At 36.5% G+C, this 14,031-nt stretch overlaps 3 protein-coding genes across 4 annotated transcripts; 1 reads left to right on the top strand and 2 right to left on the bottom strand.

The window, feature by feature from the left end:
- LOC104786938 (notchless protein homolog) lies at positions 1,096-3,698 on the top strand. Its single transcript, XM_010512419.2, has 12 exons — positions 1,096-1,235; positions 1,328-1,409; positions 1,508-1,597; positions 1,702-1,827; positions 1,922-2,049; positions 2,136-2,316; positions 2,428-2,516; positions 2,614-2,724; positions 2,814-3,094; positions 3,180-3,234; positions 3,329-3,385; positions 3,484-3,698. Exons 1-12 carry the CDS (start codon positions 1,110-1,112, stop codon positions 3,565-3,567), a joined length of 1,410 nt encoding a protein of 469 aa, XP_010510721.1. The 5' UTR covers positions 1,096-1,109; the 3' UTR covers positions 3,568-3,698.
- Positions 3,777-6,572, bottom strand: LOC104786939 (arogenate dehydratase 3, chloroplastic-like). 2 transcript variants are annotated; one of them, XM_019245936.1, is made up of 2 exons: positions 5,734-6,572; positions 3,777-4,566 (listed from the first exon to the last, which is right to left on the bottom strand). In XM_019245936.1, exons 1-2 carry the CDS (start codon positions 6,308-6,310, stop codon positions 3,887-3,889), a joined length of 1,257 nt encoding a protein of 418 aa, XP_019101481.1. In that variant the 5' UTR covers positions 6,311-6,572; the 3' UTR covers positions 3,777-3,886. The 2 variants fall into 2 exon arrangements, with proteins under 2 accessions (XP_019101481.1, XP_010510722.1); XM_010512420.2 differs by lacking the exon at positions 5,734-6,572 and having other exon boundaries at positions 3,777-5,404.
- On the bottom strand, positions 7,369-11,219 carry LOC104786941 (nucleobase-ascorbate transporter 12-like). Its single transcript, XM_010512421.2, has 10 exons — positions 10,652-11,219; positions 10,313-10,410; positions 10,046-10,219; positions 9,463-9,563; positions 9,170-9,305; positions 8,959-9,009; positions 8,495-8,782; positions 8,132-8,366; positions 7,675-7,961; positions 7,369-7,590 (listed from the first exon to the last, which is right to left on the bottom strand). The coding sequence occupies exons 1-10, from the start codon at positions 11,217-11,219 to the stop codon at positions 7,369-7,371; spliced, it is 2,160 nt and encodes a 719-aa protein (XP_010510723.1).

Here is a 14,031-nt window from a genome sequence, read left to right on the forward strand (position 1 = left end):
ATTGTTGGTGTTGGGTTTCGACGATCATAAGGCCCACCAAATAAGCCCATTAGGGCGTACGCGCAGGCCAGGAAAAGAGGCCCAGTAAGGGCCCATGGAGGAAAACCCGAGCAGGAGGATGAAGTCAACCTGGAGAAGAAATCGGGATTGGGGAGCCGAGATTGCAGCGAGACGTTCAGGAAGGGTTTCGAGGAATTTTAGTTTAAATAGCAGATGAATGTGAAGGACACAACACATGTAATCAAGCTCAGAGCGAATCAATAGAGAAAGTGAATACAAAAGTCCAGTTCGTTGTTTTTCATAGTTCTAAGTCGATTTGTACCGAAAGTCTGCCCAGATCTCATTTTACAAACTTATTCTTCTAATTGTTGTTTCTAACCCCAACAATAAGGAAACATAAAAAAATAAAAAAGAATCGTAAGTTTCCCTAAAATCTCCAATTATGTGGATTCTAGTTTTTGTTAATATTTGTAAATAAAAGCTAAAAACTAGTTTTCCTATTTTTTAGGGAATCTATTTAGTGTAAAATCTTGAATGGAGCAAAAATTTGTTTTTGAAAAACAAAATCCAAAAACTATTGTAGAATCTGCTTGCCATTCAAGGCCTAAAAAATTGTAAACAATTATAAAATCTAAAATCTATAATCTGAACACCACTTAAAATCTCTCAAAGATTCATTGTCTAAATAAATATTTAACCTTTATTTCCAAAAAATTTTCTTTTCTTTTTTTTTTAATATAGTAAAGTAAATTTTTATTTGTAATATTTTTCCACTCTTTTACAACGATCCTTTTTTTGTTTACAATTATTTTTAAAAATCATTTGTTCTCGCGTTGGCTGGTTTAACTTTTTTAAAAAAATATTTAATTATTTAATATCGATTTTTTATTTTTCTTTTTGCCATAATCTCTCTTTTGTTTTACAATTAGTTTTAAAATTATTTTTTTCTAAATATCTTTTGTCTTATAAAAAGTCTCTGCTGACTTGTCAAAATTTTGTTGGTGCAGAGACTTTTTATAAGACAAAACCATTATTTAGGGTTTAGGGTATGAAAATACGTTGTTCCCGCATTTTGCCTCCACCTTTAGTCGACGCCGGCGCTACCAGAGATGGCGGAGATGGTGATATGTCGGTTAATGGATCCTGAAGGAATTACTTTAGGTGAGCCTATCTATGTCCCTCTCCAAACAGGGCCTTTGCAGCTTACCCATCTAACCAATAGATTTCTCAACAATGTAAGATTTTTTCTGTCCTTGGTTTGAAGGATATATATAGGAGTGATTTTTCTGAGTTTTTGAGTACAGAGTAACCTACATGGAATTTTCAGGAGGAGAACTTGCCCTACGCTTTCTATGTATCAGACAAGGAACTTGTTGTGCCCCTCGGAACATATTTTGAGAGAGAACAAGGTTTTTTTCTTTTTCTTTTTCCTTTTTGCGCGCTATGATATAGTAGTGGTACGTATCATATTATTGATGACGCTCTGGGAAAAGTTGTGTGCATTCAGTGTCCGTGGAGAATATATTGACGATAGTGTATCGACAACAAGCTGTTTTCCGAACTCGCCCTGTTAACCATGTTTCTGCTACCATTGCCGGTATGTCAAAATTTTCCTTCCTCTCTGCCGTTTCAACTACCAGACTGACTAATGGTAGTTTCATAGATACCTGACTAATTTGTCTTTAAAAAATTATTTATTAGGTCATGAGGGCTCTGTTCTGTGTGTTTCATTTAGTCCGGACGGTAAGCAGTTAGCAAGTGGCTCAGGTGATACTACTGTCAGGCTGTGGGATCTCAACACTCAAACTCCATTGTTTACATGCAGAGGTACTAATCTCTTTTGCTCTCTAGGTTTTTGTTTCTCCCCTCTAATAATAATCCTCACCCTGTTTTTTCTGATATGCGTTTATTAATTTCTCAGGGCACAGGAACTGGGTTCTGGCCGTCGCATGGTCTCCAGATTGTAAGCACCTTGTTAGTGGTGGTTTAGATGGTGATGTCTGTTGTTGGATACCGGAAACCGGACAGCTAAATGGCAGCCCCCTTACAGTAACTTCTTCTTGATTTGTCTTTTTTTTTTTTGGTTATGCTGTGCGAGCTCCTTGTGAGTGATACTGATCGATAAACACTCCCAGGGTCACAAGAAATGGATTACTAGTATCTCGTGGGAACCAGTTCACCTTAAATACCCATGCCGTCGGTTTGTAACTTGTAGCAAAGATGGGGATGCAAGGATATGGGACATTACACTTAGGAAAACCCTAACGTGTCTCAGTGGACATTCACGTGGTGTGACTTGTGTCAAATACCACAAGGTATGTTTCTAAGTTTTTCTAGACTTGTAATGCTTTGATCATCCTCTTTTATGTTGTAGATCATGTCACTACTACTTGTATCACTTGTTGCTTGCTATTCAAATTATGATCTGTCTTGTGTTTGGCAGTTCTCAAGATTGTACAATAAAGATGTGGCAAGTTACTCCGGATGGGGCTCAATGTTTGACAGCAAAATTGGAGGTAAAAGCTCCAAGTTCTGCATTCACATGTCCCTTGTGAAGAGATTCTCCGTGTATATCTTTTGAGCAGCCTATTTTTGAATCTGTTGTTACTTCAGGGGCATGGACATTGGGTGAACTCCCTTGCATTGAGCACAGACTATGTTCTCCGAACAGGAGCTTTTGACCACACTGGAAAACAATATTCTTCACCTGAAGAAGTTAGAAAGGTACTGAGAGATCCCTATCCCTCATTCCTTTACTTTTTTGTACATCAACGTACCCTGTTTTTGATCTCTCGTTTGCTTGCTTTATTTAGGCTGCGCTTAAAAGATACGACCAAGCAAAAGGAAAGTCCGGTGAAAGATTAGTGTCAGGTTCTGATGACATGAAAATGATTCTTTGGGAACAGTCTGTTAGCGACAAACCTAAAAAGCATATGCACGGTCATCAGCAGGTTGTAAACCATGTGTGTTTCTCACCTGATGGCCAGTGGATTGCAAGTGCGTCTTTTGATAAATCTGTCAAGATATGGGATGGTAGCACGGGCGAGTATATTACAACTTTTAGAGGCCATGTTCGTCGTGTTTATCAGATCAGGTTTGGTAGATTCCTTAAGAACATTGGTTCCCTTTTCCATGTTTCCCACTAGTTATTAATTAATTAGCTTTGTAACCGCATGCAGTTGGTCTCCGGACAGTAGGATGCTTTTGAGTGGTAGCAGTGACTCTACCCTTAAGGTAATCTTGTTTTTTTTTGTCCTAAATCTCATACACAACAAAATATATGGAGGTAAGTCACTCCTCAGATTCTAAACCTCTCTCACTTGCACAGGTTTGGGATATTGGACAGAGAAAGTTAAAGCAAGATCTTCCTGGTCATGCGGATGAGGTATTATTAAACTAACACTTTGAAAGCTTTATTAATGTTTCTGGCCTGCTTGAAAATGGCAATCGCTTAAATGTTTGTTTTTTTTCATGTGTGGATAGGTTTTTGCAGTGGATTGGAGTCCTGATGGTGAGAGAGTAGTTTCCGGTGGTAAAGATGAATGTTTGAAGCTATGGGTGGGTTGAAGCGGGAGACAGCTATCTATAAACAAAAGATCTTGAAATTGCGATGGAGCGACTCTTGAGTGTGATCCAATAAGTACTCCAACAAGCCGTCAACTTAGAGAGTATCCCCACTAATACTCTCTAAGTTGTGGTAGATTTTTACAGAGAACGACAGATCAGCTCAAAACTTTTAATTTTAAAATAATACGATTAAACGAAACTCATGAGTATAATAATAATACGATAGATAATTTATTTTTCTTCAAAACAAGTTTATAATTTTGATCTTCAAATTTACATTCCCAATTGAAATCATCACTTTGGTTTTGATCTTAGTGTGTCACAATGAAAATGTTGATGACGACGAAGACGATGGTGACCAAGAAGTCATATCCATGGGATAACTCCCTAAAACACGTAAGAACGATGTAAACTCCTGAACCTCAGCAAGAGCATTCTGAGCACGTGCCTCGGCCATGGAAGCCTCGAAATCGATATAAAACATGTACTCGAAATGCTTAGCCGTGCCAACGTTGGCCTCGTCGACTAGCCTAATCGGAACATTATGGTTGGGCCTAGACTCAATCTTGGTCAAACTAATGTTCCTAAACGCAAAGGCCGAGAGAACCTTAAACAAAACGCACGTGCCTTTCTCGTGCGCGAACACTATACTCGTCTTAAACGGCCGATCAGTTCTCGGTATGATCGGCTCACGCGCAAGCATCACAAAGCGCGTGACGTTACTCGCGTCGTCTTGGATCCCGTCTTCCAAAATCTCCAACCCGTAGATCTCCGCCGCGCGTGCGCTGGCGATCGCGGCCGTGTCACGTACGTTGTTCGCGGCGATAAACTCCGCGGCGCCGGCGGTATCATCGACGGCTTCGCGCGCGACGTTGAGACCGAGTTCGGTCAGCGTGTGTTCGCACTGAGCTAGTCCTTGAGGATGAGAGATAACACGAGTGAGGAACTCTTTCCGTACACCGGGAAGAGCCAAGAGACAGTGATGAACGGGGAACTGAACTTCGCCGACGATATGAAGACGGTGACGGAGGAGAAGATCGTAGTTGCGATGAATGGAACCGCCGAGGGAGTTTTCGACAGGTAAAACGGCGCGATCGGCGATCCAAAGCTCAACGGCTTGAAAGGCGACTTCGAATTGATCGCAAGGGATGGCTTGACAGTTAGGGTAAGCTTTACCAGCGGCGGCTTCGGAGTAAGCACCGGGAACACCTTGATAAGCGACTCTGAGATTAGATCCGTGCATCGGAGCTGGGGATAGATCTGTAATACTAAGAGGCTTCGTCTTCGATTGAATCGATTTGTTGTTGTTGTTGTTGCTGTTGTTATCGAATGGAACTAGATTCAAATTGGAGTCGTGGTTGTTGTAACCGTTGACGGCGGGGATTAGGGATTCGGATTGTTGTTGAGAATTGACTTTGCTGGAGAGAATAGCGAAGGAGCTTTGCCAATCGGAGCTGCTTGAACCAATGGCGAAAGAGTCAGATCTCTTAGCGCAATGTATGAAGTGCCGTCGTCTCCAAGTTGGTGTTGTTGTTACCGTCGCCGGAGTATGGGAAGAAGGTATGAGAGTTCTCATTGTTATGAGTTTTTTTTGGTTATGAAAAATGAAAATGTGAGAATTGTTAAAGAAGAAATAAGGAAGAAGAGGAAGTGTGGGAGCAGAGAGTGTTATAGGAGAAGAGAGGAAGAGCGTGGAGTGCTCTTGTGCCTCTCACCATACTTCACCTACCACCACCACCACCATATGCTTTTTATTTGAGTTTGTTGTTTTTTTTTGGTTATGTATAATAAAGTAATGGTGGGCCAAATAGGATATGCCCAAACGATTTCATAGCTTTTTCAATTTATATATGAAAAAAATCAGAGTATTTTTGGGAACGAAATTTATAAAACTAAAGATTACTGAAGTTTGTGAAAAAATGTCTGATGGTTTGTAAATATAAATTTTATCCGAACTTTTGTAAACGGTATAAAAGTGTTAAGACGATAAAAAGAAAGTACGTGCATGAAGCATATACGATAAAACATTATTATTCAACTCAAATTGTATTATCACTCCAATTTATTTGTATTACATATTTATGCTATATATAAAAATAGTAACGGAAAGGTTAGATCTCATCCATCTACTTTTGTTTTCTAGTATTTTTAGGTACCAAACTNGAACTTCGCCGACGATATGAAGACGGTGACGGAGGAGAAGATCGTAGTTGCGATGAATGGAACCGCCGAGGGAGTTTTCGACAGGTAAAACGGCGCGATCGGCGATCCAAAGCTCAACGGCTTGAAAGGCGACTTCGAATTGATCGCAAGGGATGGCTTGACAGTTAGGGTAAGCTTTACCAGCGGCGGCTTCGGAGTAAGCACCGGGAACACCTTGATAAGCGACTCTGAGATTAGATCCGTGCATCGGAGCTGGGGATAGATCTGTAATACTAAGAGGCTTCGTCTTCGATTGAATCGATTTGTTGTTGTTGTTGTTGCTGTTGTTATCGAATGGAACTAGATTCAAATTGGAGTCGTGGTTGTTGTAACCGTTGACGGCGGGGATTAGGGATTCGGATTGTTGTTGAGAATTGACTTTGCTGGAGAGAATAGCGAAGGAGCTTTGCCAATCGGAGCTGCTTGAACCAATGGCGAAAGAGTCAGATCTCTTAGCGCAATGTATGAAGTGCCGTCGTCTCCAAGTTGGTGTTGTTGTTACCGTCGCCGGAGTATGGGAAGAAGGTATGAGAGTTCTCATTGTTATGAGTTTTTTTTGGTTATGAAAAATGAAAATGTGAGAATTGTTAAAGAAGAAATAAGGAAGAAGAGGAAGTGTGGGAGCAGAGAGTGTTATAGGAGAAGAGAGGAAGAGCGTGGAGTGCTCTTGTGCCTCTCACCATACTTCACCTACCACCACCACCACCATATGCTTTTTATTTGAGTTTGTTGTTTTTTTTTGGTTATGTATAATAAAGTAATGGTGGGCCAAATAGGATATGCCCAAACGATTTCATAGCTTTTTCAATTTATATATGAAAAAAATCAGAGTATTTTTGGGAACGAAATTTATAAAACTAAAGATTACTGAAGTTTGTGAAAAAATGTCTGATGGTTTGTAAATATAAATTTTATCCGAACTTTTGTAAACGGTATAAAAGTGTTAAGACGATAAAAAGAAAGTACGTGCATGAAGCATATACGATAAAACATTATTATTCAACTCAAATTGTATTATCACTCCAATTTATTTGTATTACATATTTATGCTATATATAAAAATAGTAACGGAAAGGTTAGATCTCATCCATCTACTTTTGTTTTCTAGTATTTTTAGGTACCAAACTCTCTTCCAATAATTGGGATATTCTTATTATACCATTTCCGTTTGTAAGTTGTAACCAACACTCTCCAAAGTCCAAACCAATCCCATATACGTAACTCCCCCCCCACCAAATTCTCCTTAGCCTATCTCTCAGGCTTCCTTTAAAACGAATCTTTAAACTCAGCATAAGTTTTACCCTAACAAGGAAAACTATACTGAGAAATTAAAAGAATGACTCTCTAGTTACAAAAGCATTGATCAATATAATTTATATAACTTACAACAACATCATCATCATCACTTCCATATTCTCTGTTTCAACCAAAAAAAAAAAAAACTCTCCAATAGACAAACTTGCGACCCAAGAAAACGCTTCACCGTGTTATAAAAATTGAGAGACTGACTAATCAAAATAACAGAGAAAGACGGCGAAATAATAAAAGAAAAAAGAGAGGGATCTCTCATTTGACATATTTACCAGTGTGTTGTTTTTCTTAAATGCCCACCCATTTGACCCATCTGAAAAACCTGCCCACCCTAAACGGCAGCTCATAGTCTTTAGCAAGAGCTGGTTCTCTCGTTGCAGTCTCGCTATCCGACCATACGTAAACTCCACGTTCTTGCTTGCTCCCTGGCACCGTGTTGTCCAAAATCACAGCTATGATGAACGCAACCACCATGTTCATTGATAAGAGCGTGTTCATCACATAGTTCAACTACAACCAAATATACACAAGAAAATATGAACAATGAAGGTCCTGTCAAAGTGAAGGTGAAAGTGAGGGCACAGAGTAACGTACCCCTCTATATTGGCTTTTGAAGGGTCCATGAGACGAGACAATGTAAGGTTGGTAATAACTTGGAACAGAGAGGTTCGAGTTTGGAGAGATGCCGTACTGCTGGAAGTAAGCTGGGACAGAGAGAGAAAAGAACAACGCTAACCCAACAATTATAATATTCCGCGAGCTTCCAGCTTCACTATAACGTAAGTTTGAAAGGCCCAATGCCGTAAACATCGCCCACATAAAGCAAAGAAGAGAAGCAACCATGACTTGCGGAATTGATGCCAGAAACCCTCCAACCTTACCTGAGGATATCAAAAACTCTTTTAGTCAAAGTGAGTGAAAAATGGGTACTGTTGAACAGTTGAGCTAACTTTCAGATCCATTTATTGATGTTGTATTTGCTAAAGAGGTCATATTGATAAAATAGAAATTTTGAAACTTCAAAGATAAATAAGCAGTGCCACTTACTTACCAACAAGGGAAAATATAACTAAAACACATGCGCCTAATTCAACGACTCTGCGGCTTCCCATTTTCGTAACAGCGATTGTGTGAACGTTTTCAGTGAGAGTGGTTGAACCAGTACCAGTACCCCAAAGACCGGCTAAGACACTTGTGAAACCTTCAAGACCGATTGCCCGACTCACAACACCACGAGTTGGAGGCCTCGATGCTACTAATAGGGACGAAGCATGGTACGAACCAACCTGCCCCGTAAAATAAAAGATTACCTTATATGCATATACTGTATCATAAACTGATTAGGAAGAATGCAATATTTGGACTTCAAAACATAGATTTGATTGATGAATTTAAGTTGATAGGAAGCACTAACCGAATCTACTGAAGCAATTATGGAGACCACACACATAACAAAAGCCATTTTCCAGCTGAATATTGGAACACCCCATTGCAAGGGGTAAGGAAACCTAAACCAAGGGGCGGAACTCAGTGCATGAGAAGTATCAACCCGACAGTACTTCATTTTGGTCATGTATTTTCTGCAGTGGCTTGATACAACATTTGAGACGGGAACGTTCGGGTCACAACCTTTGTAAGTGTAAGCTCCTGTTTCGGTTAAAAGGAATGCAGCTGCCCAAGTAATTGCAAGACTCAGTGGAACCTGTCAGTATGAAGCTAAGAGAGTAAGTCAAAATCACATGTAGACTTGATGAGTGGGAAGTGCCAGATGATTACCACACTAATTAAGTTGATTCAATTGCAGTAAAGATAAATAGAGTACTTCCTCTTTCTATCTATCGAAAGAGACAAGGAAAAAGCAGACATGAGTTTACTTACCGCATAAATAAGGAAAATACGATGGCTTAAAACAGAAATTTTCCGGAGGTACTGCAGCAAAATTTGTAAAATATCAAATTGTGTTACATGAAACCTGGTGTGATATGATAAGTTTAACATAACTTCACGAAGTAAAGCAAAATTTGAAACTAGCATCTAAAGATTCTTATTTGCCAAGAGGACGGTTAAAAGTAAACTTCACTAAACTTACAAGGGCAAAGATGATCACAAGTAGGATCTGCACTACACCGATCTCAAGACATTTACCAACAAGCGGAAAACCATAACTGTAAAACGAGAGTCCAACGGCAGCAATCGTTGGAGCAACAACTACTGGATTGACCAACCTATATAGATAGTCAAAACATTATGAATGCAAGTAAATACAGCACCAGAAAAAGCCACAACGACCATGCGTAGACGAAACACCAAATTGGAAATAATAACTAATGCTTGATTTATATTTGGAAGGTGTCAGCTTTGGACAAATGAAGAGATGTGTACCTCAAAATCAGGGACATTAGGCCACTGTATCCAAGCACTGCTTGAAAAGCTGAACCAATTATGATTGCACCTTGCAGCTCTCTCATGATATGCTTGAAGTTCTACCGTATTTAACCAACAAACAATACTTGATGTCACATTCTTTGTACAAGACAATCTAATTCTCACTAAAGAAAAGACACAAGCCAGAACTAATTCACAAACCATCACATGCATTGAGTACATCAATGCTATAGACAAACGCATAAACATATTAGCATAAAGTAGGAAACTTTCTTTTCCATGGACTCGTGCCTAGTGCAGGATTTTTCCTCATGCAGAATCATTATTCCTGGCTAAGTAAACTACGCCATTAAAATTGAGGGGAAAGCTCTGCCGGTCTATTTGAATGATTTTTACACTAGAAACCCAAACAAATTGTGAAAATTAAAGGGCAGTGTATGATTTCACTAAAACAGTATGAGGCCACAATCTGAATAACAGTTACATGCAGATGGTAAAACAGTATCCTTAAAGGAACCAAATGATTGGCATATTCATTTAGAGATAAATAGCAAAAGAGGTTTTTGGTTTTCCAACTTACGTTATTTCCATTCAAACCTTGAAACTCTGGGGAGTTAATAATGGCGAGAGCCGGAGCCAGAAAAACAAAGGAAGGACCTTGAATCAAAGGAAGCCTCGACCCAAATGAAGTATGCAACAATGTAGTGATACCACAGACAAAAAGTACAGTCGAAACAACATTTGCAATGTCCTCCTATAACCCCAAAAACAGATGGTTCAAAAAGATGAAATGAAATGAGATCCACATTGATCAAAGTGAAGGAGGGTCCAAAAGAATCAAACTTACGTGTGAACCTCCCATTGCAGGAACAATAACCAGTGGAACCAGAATCAATGAGCCTAGCATTGAAAGGTAATGCTGCAAACCATAGAACCCAATTGGAACTAAAACACAAAAAAAACACACACACAATCATCATTAGCCACACCCAATATAAAAAAAATAGCAATTAAAGTAAGAAACTTTAAAAGATCCACAAAAACTTGAGTCACTATCTGACATCAAACAGTTGAATTAAGATATACATAAAAGGAATCTACCTAAATAAATATATATTAATTACCAAATTATATAAGTCACAATCAAGAGAATCAAATAGCAATTAACAAGTAGTTAAAATCTCACCAAGTCCAGGAGTATCTCTAAGACCATACTTCATATGCAAGTTTCTAGCCACTAAATCATCATCCATACTCTGAGGCAAAACCTCAACTGTCTCTTCAATACGAGCCGGTCTTCTAACCGGGTCACCTGATGACCCATTAGCTCCATCAGGTCCATTTGATCTTGCAACAACCCCATCGGAATCTCTCCTTCTCTTAACCGGCTGATCCTTAACCGGAGGAACAGAACCAGGAGGTGGTTGTGGTGGCGGTATTGTTGTTGTTGTTGTTGGTGGTGGTGGTGGTGGCTTCTCTTTCTTATCTTTATCAGTCTCACCGTTAGTTACGGCGGAGACAGGAGGAGGACGTAGCCTGGCTTGACCAGCTTCAAGATCCGGTTGGGTCTCTTGTTGTCTAGCTCTAACCGGTAATGAGAGCTGACCAGAATCAGTGGCGGCGGTAGTCTCGCCGGAGAATTTGGGACGAAATCCGGTTTTTTTAGCCCAAGAAGACGGTGGCATTGCGGCTGATTCTGGAGCTGGTGGCCATTGACCCGGTTTGGTTCCGGGTTTCGGGTCGGAGCTTGACATTGTTCCTAGTGGTTTTTTTTCTCAGTATTGCATAGTGAAAGATGAAAACTTTTTTGTTAGATCTACAAACCAAAAAAACTTCTCCTCGCCGGAGAAGACAAGTGAAAGAAGTAAAACGACAAAAAAATAAAAATTGGGAATTAGGGTTTTCTTCCAAATCAGCCAGAGAGAGTACAGTTGTGTCTGAGAGAGAGAGAGTGATGAGAAGTTCTATGGAAGAAGTAAGTAACAGTGAATGTGAAATAAATCTAACTTTTTTTTTTTTTTGGGTTGATAATAAAATCTGATCTAACATAAGATTTTAAGATATTAACATTTCAACTTTTTACTTCTTTTGTTTTGTGTTTTAATTTATGTCTGACATTTTAATCGTCTGGTGATGTCATAAATCAATAGCGGATTATATGGTTAGGAGGAAGGGGAGAGAGAGTATACTGAAAGACAAATGGGACAAATTAACTTGTGTTTTTTTTTCGTCATACAACCCATATTGTATGATGATTAATTTTGTTCAAAAAAAAAAAAAAAAGTATGATGATTAATTATACGGTAATTCTTACCGATATCTTTCTTTCACAAATATAATTATTAATTTTTATTTTTTAAAATTTTTTTTTAAAACAAACCAAAATAAAACTAAACTTTTCAACATTCAAAACAAAAGCCTAAATCCTTAATACTAAAACTCTACTTTTTAAAAAACTATATCCTAAATATAAAATAATCAATCTAAATAATATTTTTTTATAGAGTTATCAATCTAAATAAAAAAATTATTTCATATCTTCTTTTTTTAATTTAGTAGGCTACATTTGAGCCTACCGATTGGTGCTTTCATTAAGAGATCACATTGAAACTCGTACTACACAAGCTACCAGTTCGGTGACACATTCACGGTGGCTCAAAAAAATTAGAAGAAGTGATAGTGGTATTTTAATAAATAAATTTTTGTAGGTTTTTTAGAAATAAAAACTTGAAGTGTGGTAATTTGAAGAAGTTCTCTTAATTATAATCGACATAATGCATGTATATAAATAAGAACTCTAGGGAACAAATATTTTTGGGCATGAACTTGAGAATATTAACAAGATTAATACTTGTATATTAGAACTAAGAGAAATCTATATTAATGAAGGTTTTTGTTCAATATCAAATTGTTGTGAATTTAATTGATTTTGAACACTTCAAATGTGGATGTTGAATCTACTTGTGGTGATTATGTAGTATATCGTCAAAATATATTGTGATTTGTAAATTCTTGTTTCTTGTTTTAGTATCAAATCAAAATTATCTTAAGGATTATCAATATACTAGTAATCGATAATTTAGTTGATAGAATACTAAATTAGTGTTGTAGATTTGTAAGTATTGAGTTAACGCTTGCAATATTAGATGTAGTTTGACTCCTAACCCTAATTTTTTTTACTCATGATTGTGGAATTGGATTTTAGAAATATTCAATATTTTAAATCAAAACTATCTTGACAATGATAAATATTTATTGGTTTATCTTACTATATTAATTGAGAAGTACAAATATGAAACTAACCCTAAAATGTGTAAAAAATTACATTCAATTACCATTAGAAAAAAATAATTAAGCTTAATTAACTAATTTAAATAAATCTAATTAATTAAAAATAAAAAATACTCACAAATCAAATATTAAAAAATCTAAAAAATTCTAAAAAAAAATATTTTCTCTCTCTAATAAATTATGGACGAAATTACTAATTATTTTTTTTTTAAATATATAAACCAATCAGAATCTTAAAAACTAAGATTTTATATCCAAGTTTACAATACAATTATTTTTAATAACTAAATTCGAAGATTTTGTTAAGTTTTCAAATTATGATTCTCCTATCATCTTTATTTTATTTTATTTACAAATTGTTTAGAATTTTCATATAATACTTATAATTTAAAATGCATATTTTTTTCTGCATATGTTGTGATTTGAATTTTCTAAAACGAAGATATATTATTTATTGTATGAAAATGTGTGTTTTAATTTCCACATTGGCAGGTTGGTAAAACTAAATTTATATAAATGTTAAATTAATAATGTTTATTTGCTCACAATTATAATATTAAAATTACTATTTTATATTTCATAAAATAATGATGCAAATACAACAAACAAACAATATAAAACTGTAATAATACGTCAAAAATAAAATACTATAATATTCTAAAATAATTATTATTCAAATATACTAATAGATTTACATAACAACTTAAAATAAATATTATCTCAAACAAAATAACTTTAAGAAAAAAATAAAACAATAATTTTATTATTAGATTATAATTTTTTAAAAAATGTTGACCCGTGCTTTAAGCACGGGATATATCCTAGTTTTTTTTAATCTGCAAACAAAATTCAAGACGATTTGATGCTTTGTTGGATTCTAAAGTTTTTTTTAATAGATTTGTCTTATGTTCATACCTTGCACATTTTGGTGAAGATTGGAAACCAAAAGAGGTCATCAGTTTTTCAAATACTTGGATTCAATTTTTTTTTGTGATATATTAGGTGCATTCCATCTTTTAGGATGTGAACTATTTATTCTATCAATGTCATAAATAATTTTGAAGAAATACAATTTGTTTTTGTCAGTAGTTTTAATCGTAGCCACCAAATATTTCACTTTTGTTTTTACCAAGTTGGTTTATCTTTTGTGATTGATATCCTATAATTTTAAAAAATGATATTCATTCTCACATGAATTCTTTCGATTTCATAATGCAAGGTATTCATTTATCTATGTCCACTTTTATGTGATGTTTGGGTAATTTGAGATTTAAA

The sequence above is a fragment of the Camelina sativa genome, chromosome 5, assembly GCF_000633955.1.
Source record: "Camelina sativa cultivar DH55 chromosome 5, Cs, whole genome shotgun sequence".
Classification (NCBI taxonomy): domain Eukaryota; kingdom Viridiplantae; phylum Streptophyta; class Magnoliopsida; order Brassicales; family Brassicaceae; genus Camelina; species Camelina sativa.